We start from the raw sequence: 20594 nt of genomic DNA, 5'->3' as shown, positions 1-20594 counted from the left end.
ACCCCGCACATCAGGTATCAATGAAGGAGATCCCATCAAGTAGTCCATTGTGTTTGCTCCCCCTTTAGAGTTCCAAGCCTTTAGGCATTACAATCCCATCATGTGGGATAACTCACACACCTCGTGATGTGCATACCATGGGAAACCTACCCCTCAACAAGGAGAAGGAAGATGGCAAACCAGCAGCTGCAGTGAATTGGGAGCCCAATTTGTGCAAAATAGGAGACACATAATGAGTTAGGTCATGATTTACAGGCATGATAATGCCATAGCTTGGTCAATCTAAAAAAAATACTTGAGGATATCATCCTTCAAAGGTGCAGCCACTCCTTATGACTGGATCAATTTTTCATCATGATCTTGCATGCGTTGGGTGGGAGTTTTTTCTCAGATTGAAGTGCCTCTTTAGGTGTTCAGTACACTTTGGAGCCAGGATGGGCCTCCATTTTGCCTGGGGAAATGCTGATCCATTGAACGAACTCCTAAGTCTGTGGCATGCAATTCTTGGGGTTTACAGCTCTATGGTGGCTGCTCAATTGGTTGCCTTCCTTTGGGATCTGGGAGAGTGGGACTGGTTTCATGCTAGTAGTATAGTATGAAGATCTTTCCCTTTTTTGAGTACACTATGAGGTTTGCTTGGTTATCTACGCTCAGATGTATACAAAGGATTCTTACTTCCAGGCCACATTGGGAAGCCATGAGATCACTCTTGGTATTCAGAAGAAATTATGGTATAAACATTGGCAGAGATGATTGGCTATTCTTGCATGGTTGACTTTGGTTAACCATTGGAGAGCAGTGCATGCTGCAGATACATAATATGGCTTTGATAATTGGCAGTTTTTGGTCAGACATGGTTTATATTGCTTCGGGATCTATTGGTTGGTTAGCCTACTCTTGTCCATAGATTTTCTATGAGGGTGGGGACTTAGACATGGCCCTCAATTTTCAGAGGGGTGATTCTTCATTGATACTTTCTGGGGTAAGTTCTAAATTCAAAGCTTGTATCACCCAGTAGCACAGTGGACTCTTATTGGGACACCATTGCCTGAATCACAGCTTAAGGGATTTGGAGGGCCAGATGCAAAGAGGCTATGGATGGCACTCAGACCTTTTATACTTAGTCGACATGCATTATTTGTGCTTATCGTATGCATACTCTTTTGTGAAGGCCTTGGACTGTTAGGGTTAGGGTTTGGAGGTGCTGCAAACACAAGCGTGGAGAAGCAGAGAGAGAACACGACTCTTTGTGTGTATTCAGATAATGATGTGAAGTACAATAGCCACATAATAAAGTGACCTAAAAAGATGTGTTCACATGTCCGGCCATAAAATGTGCCGGGTGGACCAAAACACTTATAAACCGCTTATAAGTGATACTAAGCTAAACTGGGGGAAAAAACCTCCACTAACTGAAGTAAAAAGTGCCCCAGTAATCTACTGATGATCACTAGCAGTCCTTTGGGTGCATACACAGCATAAAACCCAACAAACCCCCCTGGAGTGATATGTGATCACTGTACATCATCCACCAAAACGAAACAAATTCAAAGGAGTGCGGAATGCTTCGAATTTCGGACGTGGTAATGCCTTGGTGAAGATGTCTGCCACATTTTGATCTGTAGGACAGTAGATAAGACTGATATCACCTGCCTGGAGTCTCTCCCGAACAAAATGATAGTGAATCTCATTGTGTTTCGTGCGAGCATGAAACACAAAATTCGTGGCCACAACAATGGCACTCTGACTATCAGTATAGATAGGTGTCGGCTCCTCCACTGAAATATCCATATCAGTCATGAGACGACGCAGCCAAACACACTCAACAGTAGTAGTGTAGGTTGCTCTGTACTCTGCCTCACAAGACGAAGTGGCCACTGTGGTCTGTTTCTTGCTTAGCCAAGAAATGCATGAAGAGCCAAGAAAGAAACAATTTCCACTAGTGGAATGTCTGGTATCAAAATCACTAGCATGTCTGAATCACTGTAAGCCTATAACTGCATGTCACCCCCCTCAGGATAAAGCAATCCAAGAGACAAGGTACCCTGCAAATACCGGAATACACGCTTCACAGCTTGCCAATGTGACAACCGCGGGCTGTGCATGAATCTGCTCAACTGAGATACGGCATACTGAATATCTGGACGTGTAGTACACAAGTAAATAAGGCACCCAACAGCCTGAGCATATGTAGTGGCATCAAAGGAAATACTGTCATCCTGTAGTGACAGTTTCATCCTAGGCTCCATAGGAGTACTAATAGGTTGCAATCCTGAAATTTAAACTTATCCAGAAGTTTAGCAACATACCGAGATTGCAACAACCCAATGCCTGTGTTATCCTGCACAAACTGTATGCCCAAATAGTAGTGTACAAGCCCCAAATCAGACATGTCAAATGTCTGTTGCAGTATCTCTTTAAAAGCTGCAATTTTGTCATCATTAGATCCCATGAGCAAGAGATCATCTACATAAAGGCTGATGACCAGCAGATCTGTCTCTTCTTTCTTTACATACAAGGTGGCTTCTGATGGACTGTTCACAAATCCTTGAATGAGTAGGAAAGCATCTATCTTTGCATACCAAGCTCGTGGAGCTTGTTTCAAACCATACAAGGCCTTTTTCAGCCTGCATACTTTCCCTTCATGACCATGTTCTGCAAAACCCATGGGTTGATATACATAAACTTCCTCCTCGAGGTCCCCATGTAGGAAAGCAGTCTTTATGTCCAACTGGTGAACAACCCAACCACGATGTGCAGCCAATGCAATGACACACCTAAGTGTCGACATACGGGATGTAGGAGCAAATGTCTCCTCATAATCAATGCCCTTCTTCTGTGCATAGCCCTTTGCAACTAGACGGGCTTTGTACCTGTCAATGGATCCATCTGCATGTCTTTTCAACTTATAGACCCACTTAGTACCAATTGCTTTCTTGCCTTTGGGCAGATCAACCAAATCCCATGTTTGATTCTTTTTAATAGAATCAAGCTCATCCTGCATGGCTTTGTTCCAATGCACATTATCTCGTGCATCCACAAATGAATCAGGCTCATCATCCTGTAAACTGGCTGCCATAACCAGATTCAAATCCATGATGTGTGCATGCTCATTGGTCCGTGTCTCCCTACGAGTACGACCAGCAAGAGGACCCTCTAAATGGCTGTCCTGTAATGTCCTCAAATACCATCTAGATATGTGTCTGACCTGTGGTGCCTGCTGCCCCATATTTGGTTCAGCTTCTGGCTCAATTTGCTGCTGAATTTCTGCACCACCTTCATGATTTGCTGGCTGTCCTCTACCCTCATGAGTTGGATCACCAACTGTGGAATGAAACTCCATAGGTAGTAGACCTTCAAACAGATCATTTTCAGCCTGATTTGCATCATAACCAGCCATGGATATTTCTGATTTTTCATCAAAAATCACATCCCGGCTAGTGAATATCTTCCTCGATAGTGGGTCATATAACCGGTAGCCCTTGCTCTCACGGCTATACCCAACAAAAATGCATTTTGTGGCTTTATCATCCAACTTCCTCCTCAACTGTGTGGGTATGTGTGCATATGCAAGACACCCAAAGATACGAAAATGTGATACAGAAGGCTTGCGGCCATGCCAAGCCTCAAAAGGAGTAATGGAAACCAATGCCTTTGTGGGACATCGATTCAAAATATGACAAGCACACATGACAGCTTCCACTCAAAAGATATGTGGTAGCCTCTTTGCCTTTAGCATACATCTGGCCATCTCCATGAGTGACCGATTCTTCCTTTCTGCAACCCCATTCTGCTGTGGAGTATAAGGAGTAGTATACTGATGTTTTATACCTCTACTCTCAAGAAAGGAATTCAACATGTGTGACATATATTCCCTCTCTCGGTCAGAACGGAGAGTCTTAACCTTGTATCCTGACTCTGTTTCAGCTAGTGCTACAAAGGCCAAAGATGCATCATAGACCTGATTTCTGTGTCAAAGGATAGACCTAGCATATACGAGAGAAGTCATCAATAAATGTTGCAAAATAGAAGCAACCACCTAATGACTTCGTCTGCATGGGACCACAAAGATCACTGTGTATAAGCTGCAACTTTGCAGTTGCTCGTAGAGCCTGATCACGTGGGAAGGAAAACCTATGCATTTTTCCCAAAATACATCCTTCACAAATGTGATCTGGAGGCTTCTCCATGAGAGGTAGATCTGTAAACATGTTATGTCGCTGCATAAGCATAAGACTACCAAAATTTACATGCCCCATGCGAGCATGCCATAACTCCGCATCAACCATAGCTGGAGTAAGAGTGAATGCATTATAAGCAGACTGATCCACTGGCTGAAATGCATCCAACTGATAAAGTCCATGACATAATGTACCAGTAAGCATCAAGGTCAAAGCATTAGCTTTGTCTCTGACCATGCATTTATCATCATCAAAGTGGACTTGCATACCACAATGTGCTAAAGAAGAAATGGACAACAAATTCTTCTTTATCCCTGGTACATATAAGGCATCTGTAAGGCGGAGAATGGAGCCATCAATGGCTGTGAGCTGAATCTCCCCAATGCCACGAACTGGATATGAAGCATTGTTGGCACACTGAACAGTTTTGCCAACAGGGGCAGGGCCAACATGACAAAACAAATCCCTGCGAGATGTGATATGCTTTGAGGCACCACTATCAAAATACCAAGTACATGCATGCTCTGTCATACTGAGTGCCTGTGAAGACCAAGAGGCATCATATCTGCATGTATAGAAACAGTAATCCCTGTCCTCAACAAAAGAAGCAGTCTCTGGCTAGAGGCATCATTTACAGACTTCCCAGATTCTTTTGCCTTCTCTTTGGCAATCCTCTTTCTACACTCTGTGATGTAGTGACCTGGCTTCTTACAGTAATGACATTTGCCCTTCTTCTTGGGATGTCCATCACCTTTCTTGGTATCCTGAGATGAACCACCATCACCTGAATTCTGATTTGAACTCTTTGGCTGAGTTTTTCCTTTCCCCTTTTGACCTGTAGTAAATGCTTGTTCAGCACTTGTGTTCATATTCATATTCTTCCTCATTTGCTCTTCTTGTAGCAAGAGAGCAACAAGTTCTTGATACTTAAGGGGTTCAACAGCATTCCTCATGCTGAGGTTCAAAGCGGTATGAAAAGCCATGTAAGATCTTGGCAAAGAGTGCAAGATGGTGGACACAAGCTGTGTCTCAGGAATGATCTCATCCACATTGATGAGTTGTCTCTCAAATCCTGCAGCTTGTTTAAGTGGCCAGACATATCATCTCCTTCATCCATTTTCTGATTATCCAGGTCTCTTTTCAAAAATGAGATCTGAGCCTCATTACGAGCAGCATACATCTGCTCCAAAGTCACCCATGCATTCTGTGAAGAGCCAGCTAAACAAATATGAGGTATAATAGACCATAGGAAATGGGATAATGGGATCCTCTTCTCTTCCACTTCCTCAAAAATCTCTTGGAGTCATCAAATTTGAGATTCTTTGCACACATCTTGCCTATTGGGATGATTTTTGACCGGCCCTTGGTTGTGGTTTTGTATTGGTCTGTTTATACTTAATAGAAGTCCCATTTCTTGCAAAAACAAAAGAAAACATAGGAAGATGGGCCTGAAAAAGCAAATACAAAGTCATGTAGCTTGACAGCGTATGTGTCATACATCCAAACATCATGTTGCGTAGGGGAACAAGTTGATGTCGATCTTTTATGCCCATTGTTTTTATAGATTTCTTATTTGGCAAACATGACAGGTCTCTTGCATCACCCCCACATCACCTGGGTTCTAGGAGATTTTTGAGTAACATAGGCTTTACTGAAGGGATCCCCTTGCTGATGGTAAAATGGGAGCAACTTTTACCACTTATGGCTCCACGTCTTGTGAAGGAATTGTAGACATTGAAGTCAAATAGATCAGAATACATAGACTTCTGATTTATTTTGTTTCCTTATAATTATGGTGGTAATAATGATTATGAACTCGGTGTTTACAAAAAAATGGTGCCTCTAATAAATCTTTCTGTTTTAATGTTGCATTTAAAACCCGTTTTTTATGATTTAGGACGTTTTGGACTTGCAAATGTTTCAAACGTTTCAAACCTGTTTTTTATTTTTATTTTTGGACTTGCACTTGTTACTCTCTTTAGAAGAGGTTTTTTCCCCCGTGTCCTTACATTGGAAGGTCTAAGCGTTGGCTCTTCAAAATAAGTTTATTTTCATGTCATGTTATGGAACATGTCATGACAACACATGGATGATGACTCACAGGATTTTAAGATTAAAAAGTACGTAACTTTTTCACGTACTTTATCAGTCGGCAACGTTCTGTACCACGTACTAAACTCGTATCGTTTCGTACATCTGAAACTACCTTGTTCTGTTTATGATGCAGGTGGATGTTTGCATCTTTGTGTTTGATCTAATGTATGCAAATGGGAAACCGTATGTTCTACAGCTCACTCGAATGGTTGAAAGCCGTAGATGTGGTTTACAGATTCTTTTCCCTTTTTTAATCAAAAGTAATGTTGTTTCACAGGCTTGTAAAAATGCCATTTGGTGAACGACGGAAGTGTAAGTGGTGTGGCTATTTTTGAGCGCTATTGCTTACTGCTCATATAATAGCTGTTTGCATACAATTTTATTTTAAAACTAGTCTTTTGTGCAGGGATGCATGAATGCTTTATGGATGGTCAGGCAGGATGTTTTGGGTTAGCCAATCAAATAACAGTAAGTTGTTGAAGTTTGTTAAGTGTATTGTTGCTCCTTCATTCTCCCCAGTGTACCTCACACATGGGTGTCATGTCCCTGAATCACAAAACCAGGAGGCTGCTCAACATAAACTTCCTCCTCTAAATCTCCATTTAGAAAAGCAGATTTGACATCCATCTAGAACATGGGCCATCTAAAGTGTGCATCCAAAGCCAAAACAATCATGATGGTGGTATACCTGGCTGTAGGAGAAAATGTCTCATCAAAGTCTTTACCTTCCTTCTAAGCATATCCTCGGGCAACAAGGTGGGCTTGACTTCGAAAATCCATTTCACACCAATCACACGACGATGTAAAGGCCGTGGCGCCACACTTGTAATGGAGACCTTTGCTTTTCTGTCCTTTGCCTCCACAGCCGTGTTGGCAGATTATTGGCATTTGGTTGTCGTTAGTTGGTCACTGCAGTCAATCACGTTTGTCAAGTTTGCTGGCCATTCGTTCTCTATGCTAGCTTAACACTTAAAACTCTGAATTTCTAGTGTGGTTTATTTCGGAGCTATATTGAGGGAATAATGGGCTGAGAGAACAAGAGCCAGAGCTAGAGGTAAGGCAGGCTTCAGCTGTGACATCTTGACCTTGGACTTTATCTATAGACTCTGCCATCATTGAAGAAACCAAGCATGGAAAGAACGCAGGTATTGTTGCTTTGTCACAGTTCCATGACCTCGGCTGATCATCAGAATGAGGCAGCTAGAGGCTACTGTTTGGGCCACCACGAAACTATATGCAGTGTCGGAATGTACACTATTGAGGGATTTTCAAGAAAGATCGCATCATGGGGTGAAACAGGATTGTCCTCTCTCCAACACACTCGTAAATGCCACATAGGTGACTTGGCTGATTTTCGTCAACTTCTTCAGAGCAGGCAAGGATTGGTTCCCAATGCCAAATTAATGCAACTTTAATGCCTAATGGGAAACCATTTTGTCTTGAGTTCGTTAAATGATGAGTGATTGTAATTATTGGAGCCCATAGGGGCACTAGGGTATGCTTTGAGATGTTCTGAGGCTACAATGTTTTTACATGGAAGGTATAGGAGGCCTATATAAGTGACTTTGGAGTCAGTTTGGGGATGAGAGCTCCTCAGACTTGGACTCAAGGCCTGTGAGACTACTCGGTGCTGCGTACACTAGAGTGGTGTGTCCTTGTGGTATGGGACACCACGGCTTTGCACGTGGAGCCATGTCTTTGATGCTTCTAATCTCCGTGCTCAGGGGTGATCCTGAATGGCTCAATGGTTGGGCGGTGAGCTAGATGCTAGTGTCTTTGTGTTTCCTCTGATTTGCTTCGCCAGAGGGGTGTGCAAGATGAGGGTCTTACATTGGTTTCAGAGCCAAACTTGTTGTTACGAAGCACGAGAACTCTGAAATGGGGAGAGGAGAAAAACCATCACCAAGGATCTTTTGGATTCGGTCTAGAGCCTTTCTTTTTAGTCTTCCAAGGTCTAAGGTGGTATGGGACACTGAGGAGCGATTGGACATGCTCCGTCTGTGCGCCTGCTTTTGTTCGCCAGCCCAACTTCCCTCTGCCCCAGCCTCATGCTGCCACCTTGCCTTTGCCCTTTCCTCTCGCCATTTCCCCTTCTGCCCGAAGTTCCGTTTGCCTTTGCCGCACTTGCACCCCTCTCACCTTGCTCCCCTTCCGCCGGGTATCGCCTCCTATCCCTCTCTTCTTCCAACTCTGCCTTCGCCAACTTCCTGCCCACCTCATCATCCTTTGTTCGCGCCCTTTCGCTCTCACCATTTGGTCCCTTCACCAATCTTGATCAATGTTTTGGGGCAAGCTCACACACAGAACGAAACCAAGGTGAGAACGGGGATTTCCCACAGGAGAAAGCTCAAGCATTCACTGGCAATATTTGGCCTGAAAGATGGCTACATAGCATGAGCAACACGGGATTTTATTCATTAAAGTGAGTTACAATGTTTAGAAGTCAATATGTTCACACATCATTAATGACGGGCTGGACTTATTATTATTTTGGGCATGTATAAGTGGACAGGAGGCACCTAGATAAAACTTGGGTAACAAGGTGGGAGAAGCACAAAAGTTGATATTTCGGGCATACTCATATTCTTATGGCAAAAAGGGAAAAGCACAAAAGTTGATATTTCGGGCATACTCAGATTCTTATGGCAAAAAGGGAAAAGCACAACAAAAATAGAGCTGGTTGACTTTATAAAAGCAAGGAGGGGCCTGTGTTCTCATCATCAGGCGCATACAGCTCCTGGTCGGCTGCTCTCTCCTCTCAGCGCTGGCCATACAGCAAACGCTTTTGGTGGTTTTTCTAGCGTTGGCTGTACAGTGCCTATTCTCACTTCTATGCACTGGGTGTACAGAGCTGACTGCAGCTGGTTTCTATTCTCTTCAGCGCTGGCCGTATAGTGGACTGTTGATCTCCTCTCCTAGAGCTGTCCGCATAGAAGTTTTCTTCTTCCTCCTATTGTTGGCCACTTGCAAAGTGGTCGCATATTTGCTGTTCAGCATCCTTACAGCCGTACAGTACCCACACGTTTGGTTTCAGCCGGTGCTCTTCTTTCTCACAAATCTGGCTGAACAATGGATAGTGTTTGAGGCTGATTTCTGGGACTGTTTTGAGATAGCTTTTGACAGCTATTGGTATTGTTTTTATCTTGACTCTGGATATAGATCTCGGCATGAGCCTTGTGGATGCTTTGTGGAAAATCCGGTGCAAGTCTGCACCCGCACCTTGGTTTCTTGTAAAAGCTTATACTGAATAAAGAAGTTCCTACGGGGGCCCGCCATTCCGGCTCAGTGCGGTGTCTTTATATTGTTTGTGGTTCTTCTATTGTGTTTCAAAGCTATGTTTGGTATTTGAAGTGTCTGTCTACCAGGTCCCTGATCAGTTACAGTAGTATCAGAGCCTGTGCTTTTTCGGAAGCAAGAAGCTTTCTTTCAACAACGAGAAAGAGAAAAGATGAGAAGTGGGGACCACACTGACCAATAGTTTTGCAATTGAGCTTGTGGAAACAGTTATGTGTTAAGAGCATGAGCAGTAGATAGCTTGGTCTAAGGATTTATGGATTCACGGAATTTATCCTTGAAGTGTGAAATTGGTTTTATGTGCCTGTGTTCAGCACTCTTTCCATATGGATTATTGTGGATAATAAATCAAGTTTACGAGCAAGCTATATGGAGCTATATCGCAAGATATGTTATGTGTATGTTGAGAAGATATTTCTCTTGGCTTCATGACTAACCTGGTATATTTTGAGTTTTGCAAAGTTGGTGTTTTTTGCAATTTATTGTAAGTGTTTTTGGACACCCGTACAAAGAGAATTGTGTGTTGTTTGCTTGAAATTGTTTAAGGTAAACATTATGGTTGAAAAGCTTGGTGTATATGGTTTTTCATATGGATATGTTCAACGACTATGGACTAAGTTTTTGGCATATCTTCGCTCGAGGATTTATATATATAGGATGGTTTGGCGCATCTATATATGGTTATCATTCCCTCAATGATTATTGGGCTTTATATACCGCTCTTATCACTCCCTTTACTGGGATGGAGTATGTTTTTCTCGCTTCGTGTTCTATGGGATGCAGTGGATTTTTGGAATTCATGGATATCTTACGGATCAAGGATTTCTCTATGGATTTCTATTGGCGGCCGAAATGCCTATAAAACTATCTATCAGAGACATGCTTATGGAGCACCAAGATCTCTGTGCCGATGATTCATTGTTATTCTCTGTTATATTGCACTCATGGAAGAGTTGGTGACTCTATCTAGCGAGTAGCGACTCTTGTGAGTCAAAAGAGTTGGTGACCAGGTTTAGTAAGAAGAGTTGGTGACTCTGCCCAGTGAGTATTTCATTAATTCATGAAAGAGTTGGTGACTCTGTGTAGTGAGTATTTCAAGAGTTGGTGACCGTAGTGAGTGACTAAGGGTTGGTGACCCTGTGAACTCATGGAAGACTTGGTGACTCTAGTGAGTTTGTATCTAAACTCATGGAAGGGTTGGTGACCTTGGTGACTATCAAAACTCACGGAAGGGTTGATGACCTTAGTGAGTGAAGTCTCGTGGAAAGGGGAAACTCTGGCGAGCATCTATGGTTTCATGGACGGGTATTTGCCCTAGTGAACCACATGGACATTTGAAGGCTTGGGCACGTGTATGGATCATAGGAGTGATGCTCTTATGCAGTCCAATGGCATGGCAAGATATTTTATGGCTATGTATTCCGCTTACTTTTCTTTTGCAGGTACTTAAAGCTACTTATGGATTTATGAATATTTGGGACACAGTTGGCTCTTGTGCTTGTGTCTAGTTATTATCAAAGTTGTTGACTCGGAATATGGCCAAAGTTTGTTTCTCAATACGGTTGGCTCTTTTGCCTATATTTGACTTCGGATCGTGGATCTGGACTTATGGCTTTAATGTCGGAATTATGAAATACTACTGATTGGCAATGCATTTGAAGCGTACTCCAGTGGTATCAAGCGTATACAATTGCGGACAATTGTTTTATAAGATGGAGGGGATGTCACCATTTGGTCCCTTCACGAGTCTTGATCAATGTTTTGGGGCAAGCTCACACATAGAATAGAACCAAGGTGAGAATGGGGATTTTCCACAGAAGAAAGCTGAAGCATTCTTCACTGGCAAAGTTTGGCCTGAAAAATGGCTACAGAGCATGAGCAACATGAGATTTTATTTATTAAAGTGACTTACAATGTTTATAAGTCAATGTGTTCACACATCATTAATGACGGGCTAGACTTATTATTATTTTGGGCATGTATAAGTGGATAGAAGGAGGCGCCTAGATAAAACTTGGGCAACAAGATGGGAAAAGCATAAAAGTTGTTATTTTGGGCATACTCAGCCACTTATGGCAAAAAGGGAAAAGCATAACAAAAATACAGGGGTATTTTATAAAAGCAGGGAGGGGCCTATGCTCTCATCAAGCGCATTCAGCTCATGGTCGGCTGCTCTCTCTCCCTCTCTTCTCTCAGCGCTGGCTGTACAGCAGATGCTTTTGGTGGTTTTTCTAGCGTTGTCCGTACAATGCCTATTCTCTCCTCTGTGCACTGTGCACTGGTCGTACATAGCCGACTGCAGCTGGTTTCTATTCCCTTCAGCGCTGGCTGTACAGTGGGCTGCTGATCTCCTCTCCTAGAGCTGTCTGTACAGAAGTTTTCTTCTCCCTCCTGCTGCTGGCCACCTGCAAACTGGTCACCTGTTAGCTGTTCAGCATCCGCACAGCCGTACAGTACCCACACCTGTGGTTTCAGCCGGTGCTCTTCTCTCTCACAAATCTGGCCGTACAACGGGGAGTGTTTGAGGCTGATTTATGGGACTGTTTTGAGATAGCTTAAGACAGCTATCGGTGTTGTTTTTATCTTGGCTCTGAATATAGATCTCGGCATGAGCCTTGTGGATGCTTTGTGGAAAATCCGGTGCTAGTCTGCACCAGCACCTTGGTTTCTTGTAAAGGCTTCTACTAAATAAAGAAGTTCCTATGGGGGGCCGGCTGGCTGTTCCGGCTCAGTGCGGTGTCTTTATATTATTGTGGCTTCCTGTTGTGTTTGATACTCTGTTTGCATACTAGAAGTGTTTGTCTATTGTTTTGGGCCCCTGATCGGTTACATTCGCCCCCCTATGCAGCCCTCCAGCTTGTGTGCTACCTCCCGTCCCCTCCTTTGCGCCACCCCCTTAGCCTGCCTCAGCCCCCCTTGCCTGTTCCTTTTTCGCCTCAGCACTCCCCTCTCCTGCTCGAGCAGCCTGCCACGTTGTGTACTCTCGCCTCCTTCCTTCCGTGCTACCGCCCGCTCTCCCCTTTCCCCTCCCTCCCTGGCCAGGTGCTTACAGCTTCTGGGGTTAGTTTATCTGTGGCAAGTTTCGGCGTTCTCTGGTCTTGTACCCCCAAGAGGATTCCATGGCAGCCGCTCCATCATCCCCAACCAAGGCCACCGTCCCTTGCCTCTCATTTTCTGAAGAAGATGTCCATCTCCTCTCGATAGTTGCCACTTTGGAGGTCTTCTACGTCCCTTCCCCACATGCTATTTTATACTCGCCTCATAACAAGGCAACAAGCGATGTGCTGGGGCAGCAAGCGGGCATCCATTCAGGTGAGGAAGAGGCAATCGACCACTTTCCTACTCGCTCCCCACCTCCTATTCACCCCGTCAACCCTCCCCCGGCCACCTCCTACCCACCCCCCCTCCACACTTCCTCGTGTTCGCCCCCCCATCTCCACCCCGTCAACCATCGTGCCGGCCCCTCCCCGCCTTTCATACTCACCCAATCAACCATTGTGCTTGCCCTGTCCTCGCCTTTCGTGCTTGCTCATCTTGGTAACTATCATCCACTCCAGCCGCCTCCTACCGTCAGGCACCTTTTGTTTGCTGACATGGCATCCGCCGCGCCGCCGGGGGTGGGGGGGGGGGGGGTGGGGGGCGGTTGGCGGGCACAATCCTTCCACACTTTACACGGTGGCATCTCTTGCTGACCGGCCACAACTTCCTATCGCTCCCAATGCAATTTTTACTACTCAGCTCCCTCATACTGTTCGTACTTGCCTCTCTCAATGAATTCGTACCGGCCTCCCGTCTACCATGCCACATTTCTCATACTAGTACCTATTTTCATACTCTCCGAACCATGCCACTTTTTCATACTTGCCTCCCTCAACCAATTCGTACTCACCTCCTCTCCATTGTCACATTTCTCATACTCGCCCCCTCCAATGCCCACTTTCATACTTGGTGTTCCTCGCCCAACCAACAGCTTTTCATACTTGCTTCCTGTGCTCGCCCACCCACGCCACGTTCCATGCCCACAACACCCCCCCCCCACTTGGTCATATTCAACCCGTTCCATACTTGCTTGGCCACGTTGCTTCCACCAGCCTCAGCTAAATTTTCTACTCGCCCTCTCCCCGCTGTCATACTCACCACTAACGCCACTTTTTATGATCGCCGCCCCTCTTCATGTTTTTTGGGGAAATCCTACTCGCCAACGGCCATACCTATCGGGTCTTCTCTAGCTTGCGCTTTCTTCCACTGATTGGGCCACCTTCTCATAATCACCCAATTTCTCTTGGCCACGCCGCCCTTGCTTTTCCAACTCGCTCGACCACTTTCATGCTCGTCCTCTCTTAATCCTTTTTGCCTCACATCGCCCCACACCACACCAACCACGCCACAATCATACTCCCCCCCTCCTCCCCCCCCCCCCCCCCCCCCTCCCCCGATCTCTTGCCTTTCTGGCTCCTTGTGAAAGCTCGCCGCCTCCTTCCTCTGCTCGGCCTCACCCCCCTCCTTGTCATCGTCGCCTCCTTCCCATGCTCAATAGCTTGCACCATCTCCATAATCACCTGCCACCATCAACAATTCCCTCGGAGCTTGCCCCCTGTTGTCTGCGCATAGCGCCGCCCAACCACACTTTTATGTTTTAAAAAAAAAATCCAATCCTTTTTGCCACTTTCTCCTATGCCGTCTTACACTTTTTTTTGTCTCTTCCTATTTTTTGTCTCCTACAACGCCTCAAGCACTACTTTTCATTCATCTTCATTTTCTTCTTCCTACCACCTTTCATCCTTCACTCATGGCATACGGCTTCCCCAACACTCTTGTTCCATAAAAGCATTCCATCGTGAGGTTTTTATGCATTGTGGAGTGCCCACCATCTACACAGGCGGCCTTGACCACCTAGGTGCATCCTTCTGCAACTATGCGTGCAGCGACCACTTCGACCACCACTTGTGAAGGCAAAAGGACGGAAGGACCAGTTATACGTGAGATCAGAGAAAAACCATATAGCATGAAATATGTGAGTGAATATATATAAAAGGGTGAGTGCAGATATGTACAAGAGCCCTCATATGAGAGGTGACTCTGAGCAAAAAGAAGACCACTGCTGAAGTAGAGAAGACGTTGGAGCTGAAGCACGGTCGATGACGAAGGCTCGCATCGATGTGAGGCAAAGCACTCCAAGGTGATAGTGGCAGCGGAAAAAGGTAACGTGGATGACGATGATGGTGGTGCAGTCTTTGATGACACGGGTGCTGCGTACCTCAAGCAGAGGGGGCTGCCGTCTCGATGCAGCAGAGAGGGGTGTTGTCCCAATGTAGCAGAGAGGGCTGCTGTCCCGAAGTAGCAGAGAGGGCTGCTGTCCCGATGTAGCAGAGAGGGATGTTGTCCCGAAGTAGCAGAGAGAGCTGCTATCCCGATGTATGCTCTGATGTAGGCGCTGACATATGCAGAACTAAAACGCAGGTATGGTGCAGAAGAAAGGCTGATGTAAGCGCCAAGAACAACCTGATGTAAGGCTGATGTAAGCCTTGCAAAAGGCGGCCTGGACCAGCAGAGGAAAACGCTGATGTGAGCCCCTACTCTAGACGGCTAGATGGTACCTGATATTGTAATGAAGTGGTACATAAATGATGAGGTATAGGCAATGCTATATATAGTGAAGGGGGGGTGCTTGTCGTTCACCATAAAGATGTAGGCCAACAACCAAGACAAAAATACCCCAGAAATAAAATATAAAATATCCAGAAAGTCCCTTTTTAGGGCTGGAAAAAGTGTTGTTTCTTCGCACCCCCTCTCAAGCCAAAAAAGGGGACCATAAGCGAAGATGAAGTATGCCACCAGGGTCCCACACAAACACAATGGCAGAAGGAATGTATCCCCCTCTGGAATCAAAATCTGAAAAAATCAGAGAGGGCGATCATGATGGCAAAGGTGGTGTGGATGAGGTGATGTGCATGGGTTGATCGTTTCCCAAAGTATGATCTTGAACAGGATTCTCCACTGAGTAAGAAATCCCATTCCCTATGTGGTCTGGATCAGAGTTTGGAGAAGCATCTTCTGGTGTGAAGAATCGGTCCTCTGGGAGTGCGGGTAGACAATCCATGCTGTGTGCTCTCGAGGTCTTCAATCCCTTTGCTCACGATAGCTCTGATACCATGTGAGGACAAAAGGATGGTAGGACCAGATATACGAGAGATCAAAGCAAAACCACACAGCATGAAATATGTGAGTGAATATATATAAAAGGGTGAGTGCAGATATGTACAAGAGCTCTCATATGAGAGATGACTTTGAGCAGAAAGAAGACTAGTGTTGAAGCAGAGAAGACGTTGGAGCTGAAGCACGGTCGATGATGAAGGCTTGCGTCCATGTGAGGCAAAGCACTCCAACGTGATAGTGGTAGCAGAAAAAGGTAACGTCGATGACGATGATGGTGGTGCAGTCTCTGATGACACGGGTGTAACGTACCTGAAGCAGAGAGGGCTGCCGTCCCGAGTGGTGCAAGCTCTGGTGACACGGGTGTTGCGTACCTGAAGCAGATAGGGCTGCCGTCCCGAGTGGTGCAAGCTCTTGTGACACGGGTGCTGCGTACCTGAAGCAGAGAGGGCTGCTGTCCCGAAGGAGCAGAGAGAGCTGCTGTCCCGATGTAGCAGAGAGGGCTGCTGTCCGAAGTAGCAGAGAGGACTGTTGTCTCGATGTATGCTCTAATGTAGGCGCTAACATATGCAGAAGTAAAACGCAGATATTGTGCAGAAGAAAGCTGATGTAAGCCCTGCAGAAGGCGGCCTGGACCAACAGAGGAAAATGCTGATGTGAGCCCCTGCTGTAGGCGGCCAGATGGTACCTAATATGGCAATGAAGTTGTATATAAATGATGAGGTATAGGCGATGCTATATATATTGAAGGGGGGGTGTTGGTGGGTCACCATAAAGGTGTAGGACAGCAGCCAGGACAAAAATACCCCAAAAATAAAATATAAAATATCCAGAAAGTCCATTTTTAGGGATGGAAAAAGTGTTGTTTCTTCACACCACCCCATCGGAGCTGGCTTCACGGTGCAACCGTTGCTTTCCGCATCTGCTACTATGGCAACGGTGGCCCCACAAGTAGAATCCCCTCCTGCTTCTTCAGATTCCTCTCAATCTTCATTAACCTCCGACAGTGATCCTCAGTATTCCCCCTCTGAGGATGAGCTGTCATCCCCATTTCTTCCTCACCTCTTCGCCCACCTACTCGACAACATCCCACGCGCACCCCAGCAGCTTCCATCCCTTCTCTATACAGCATTTTCACCTGCCTCCTGCGTCCACATTCCGCACTATTAACTTCACCATTAATTTCATCGATCCATCCCCCTTCCAACTTCCTTAACTTCCCACTTCATTCACTCTAGTTGACCTCGCCACCATGGGCTTGACAGGTCTAGCCTCCATTTTGGCTTTGGCTAGCTTACATGGCCTTAGAATTTCTTTTAGTGTGGCTGTAAGATAAGGGAATAATACACAATGGTGATTGATGAACTGTGTAGAAAGAAAAAGGATTTTATTTATGTCTACAAAGACCCGATGGGTCTATGAGACCAACATGTGTTACAAAAAATAATGATCGTGCATCTATATAGGCTTGGTGATGGGGGGCGGCCATGACTAGACTAGGTAGGCGGGTGGTTGTAGTCGGTGCCACCATTTGTCGTGTAGACTCTGTCCATAAAGAACTACTAGAACTTGTTACATAGTGGCCTAACCTCCCACGGGGCATCTTGGCTCATTTTCGGGTCCGTTTGGGCCCTGCAATGTCAGATGGTGTCCAAGAGTAGAGTCTAGATCATAGTAACAAAAACCAGTTTTGTCCCCTACGAAACCTATGAAACTTTCCTATGCCGAAACATTTTGAAACAAGGGAAAAAACTCCATTTTTCCCAAACTTGATTTTTTAGGGAGGGGGAAATTGCAAAGGGTTTTTTTGGATCAAAATCAAAAGGAAAAGTAAAGATTTGAGAGATTTCACTTTCAATCACCAAAATCTTTCCCAATTGCTCATTTTGGTCTTCAATTTCCACTATTTGCACAGCCAATTGCTAAGAACTTTTGCAATTTCTCCACTACATGCCCAATTTCTTACTTTTTCCCAATTTTGACATTTTCTATGGCAATAGACTTATATCTATATAACAATTGTCATTGAAACAATGAAACCTCTCCGTTTCGCCCAGGAGAGACAAAACGTAACAAAATGACCCTTCAAAACGAGGTAACGAGGAAACAGGCAAAACGTTTGTTGTGACAGTGCTTTTTATTTTCCGGCTAATAGTCCACTCCTACCTATAAGCCTATCTGGCACCGTGCCCGACCTGCCTATATCATCTGTCCACTAAGGCCACTGTCTAATGCCTAAATTAGGCCTATGTATCAAGTTTCTCAACCATGGCTTCTCCTTGTAATGGAACATGAGCTAACTAAACCTATTACAAAATAGAGTGAAGGTGGACATTGGTATCTAACAGTCTGAAGTATCTAACCAACCATGAAGCTTCTACGAAAGAGGAGACAAAAGGCAGAGGAGCTAATAGGCAAGGGTGGGACGATTTTGAAACAGCCATACAAGTATGTCATGAGCAGGCAGCCATGGTCTCAACTGTATCAAGAAGGGGGAAGCGATATAGGCATGGAAGTATTGTAGGATGTAAACAAGAAAAGTGTAATTTAAGATTGAGGATCGATGAGGCCAGACTGTCAGAACTGATTTGTTGGATTCATGTGCAGAGGAGATGAAAAGGAAAAATAACTCCCAAAGAGTCGTGATTTAATTTAATTTTAAAAAAAATAACGATAAGAGAAAGGTAAGAAAATGAGTTTTTCAAATAGAGTAATACGTAATATGTTAGGTATCGAGGTTCAAACTCACATCTGGAAATGTAGTGCAATAGCCAATTGGCCAAGGGCTTGCAGAAAAAATGAGTAATTATTCAACTTAGTCGTTTATCAAAATAAATATTTTTAAAGATGATAAACAGGATGCTGTTGAAGCTGAAGAAACGTTAAGGTGTGATAAACCATAGGACTGATTGTTGAATAATAGCAGGATAAATAAAAGCATTCAATAAGGTTACACTCGGGCAGATAATATGTATCTACTATCAAACATGTTCATGAAGGTGTAGATGTGGCTGCGTTATATTTACATAGTGTAATGCATGGATGCGGAAGATAGGAATGATTGCATAATTGTACTTGTTCAGTGTAGATTATGATTTGGTTGTGCAGATTGAAGGAAATGAAGCAAACCTGAAGATTTCAGATTCTTTAATGAAAGTGGAAGGTTTTCTAGAGGAAGCCATCAATTCATCCTGTGAGGGAATGATGGTAAAGGCTCTTGATGAAGAGTCAACTTACACTCCCTCGAAGCGATCAGACTCATGGTTGAAGGTATATTTTTGTAGGAGAGTTCAAATCTCTAGAATGTCTCGTCACTTTTAATGTGAAATATCTTCATTCAGTTTCTTCAAAAACAACCATCAGTATCTTGTGCTCAATCTTTTCAAGAGGAAATGAGTGTAAATGCTGTCCCAGACATCTTCATTTCCAGGATGCTTCTGTTGTCTAAAGGGGTTTTCATTAGGGCATTGGCAAGACCTTCTAGATGCTGTCGTTCTTCATAAGCTATATAGGTTTGTATTAGTTCTCCAATTTGTTGTTGTTTGGGCGGCGTTCTTGGAGAGGATGTGCCTGCTAAATGCAAAATCATGTCCTTTCAGTTTTGTCTAGTGATAAGCATAGTTATTAGCTGCTACATGTCTTGTCATTATGGGTTCCCCCTAAGGGCGGATATGTATTCAGGGAGTCTAGAGGTCTAGACCAGTGCTTGAGTTGGCCAAGAGGGAACACCCAAGGCATGTAATAGGTGCCAAGTTGAAAGGCCCAAAGGCCCTCTAGACTCCCTAATTACGCATAAATACATGACCATAAATCGTTATCTCTGAATGTATGCTAATACCTAGGTCTCTACAGAAAAATGTAATGTATGTTTGAATCATATAGCAAAGCTGATGTGATTCTCAGGGAGAAGGTGAATGTGGTTCTTACTTCGCATTCAATTTTTTTGTGGCTTTTGATAAAGTTTGCCCGTGTTCATGTTGACAAAGGAGTTTGTTTTTGTATCAGGTCAAAAGAGACTACATTGAGGGGTTGCATGATACTTTGGACTTGGTTCCCATTGGCGCTTGGTATGGCAATGGACGAAAAGCTGGCTGGCAAGTGAAATTAAACCAGAAGCATGATCTCTTATGGCATTGCATGCTTGAATTGCTCATAAATGTTGAAAGCAACTCTAGACATTATGCAGATTTGAACTGAAGCAGCATGACTGTCGTTGCTAGCATGACTATAGTACATCTTCTTTGCATACAAATGACATGCCCATGGATTCCAAAACCTTTTGCAGGTACAGTCCTTTTTTACTTGCTTGTTATGACTCAGATCGCGAGGAGTTTCAGAGTGTTTGCCGAGTCATGTCTGGGTTTACAGATGCCTTCTACAAACAAGTACTTATCAAAACTCTTCTTCATAAGCAAAGAGATGAGGTGTTTATGTAGAAGACAATTTGCAGACAAACTGTGCAATATAAGATTATTTCTCATCACCATGATATGAATTTTGATGGTATCCTTTTTAACTTCTTAACCTCATAGAAAAAATCTATGCAATTTCGCAGATGAAGGAATTCTTCTATGGTGAACGTATGCTTCAGCGGAAGCCAACTTACTATCACACCTTGGAGGATCCAGACGTCTGGTTTTCTCCCGAACTTGTTTGGGAGATTCGTGGTGCAGGTGAGGGATCAGATAATGATTTGCAACCTAATAGAATTCTATTGCTGTGCTCCAATTCGTATTTGTATGTGCTCGGGTCCATTCATCTTTTTGTCTCTCATCACACTTTTTGTCCACACAAGCTTGTGGCTTCCTCATAAATGACTGGTACTCAAGGCCAACTAGCTGTATCATAGCAAGGGGGTCTTAGATATGTCAT

At 44.3% G+C, this 20594-nt stretch overlaps 1 protein-coding gene across 14 annotated transcripts in view; it reads left to right on the top strand.

Annotated features, from left to right (window-relative positions):
- The window catches only part of LIG6 (DNA LIGASE 6), a 235071-nt gene that overhangs the window by 174243 nt on the left and 40234 nt on the right, over positions 1 to 20594 (top strand). For 8 of the 14 annotated variants that reach the window (XR_015264262.1, XM_086787878.1, XM_086787873.1 and 5 more), the window contains 7 exons: positions 6409 to 6458; positions 6553 to 6587; positions 6682 to 6743; positions 18831 to 18992; positions 19728 to 19816; positions 20008 to 20107; positions 20278 to 20395. Coding sequence is in view for 7 of the 14 variants with exons in the window: in XM_086787878.1 (XP_086644004.1) it covers positions 6409 to 6458; positions 6553 to 6587; positions 6682 to 6743; positions 18831 to 18992; positions 19728 to 19816; positions 20008 to 20107; positions 20278 to 20395 (616 nt within the window). In the remaining 7 variants the exon portion in view is untranslated. Of the gene's footprint in view, positions 1 to 6408; positions 6459 to 6552; positions 6589 to 6681; positions 6744 to 18830; positions 18993 to 19727; positions 19817 to 20007; positions 20108 to 20277; positions 20396 to 20594 lie in introns of those variants that run through there. The other 6 variants (XR_015264267.1, XR_015264266.1, XR_015264265.1 and 3 more) reach the window with 5 other exon arrangements.

Source organism: Cibotium barometz, chromosome 4 (genome assembly GCF_041138505.1).
Source record: "Cibotium barometz isolate CiBa-2024 chromosome 4, ASM4113850v1, whole genome shotgun sequence".
Taxonomy (NCBI): domain Eukaryota; kingdom Viridiplantae; phylum Streptophyta; class Polypodiopsida; order Cyatheales; family Cibotiaceae; genus Cibotium; species Cibotium barometz.
The sequence above is the reverse complement of the archived record's forward strand: the minus strand, read 5'-3'. Positions and strand labels throughout refer to the sequence as shown.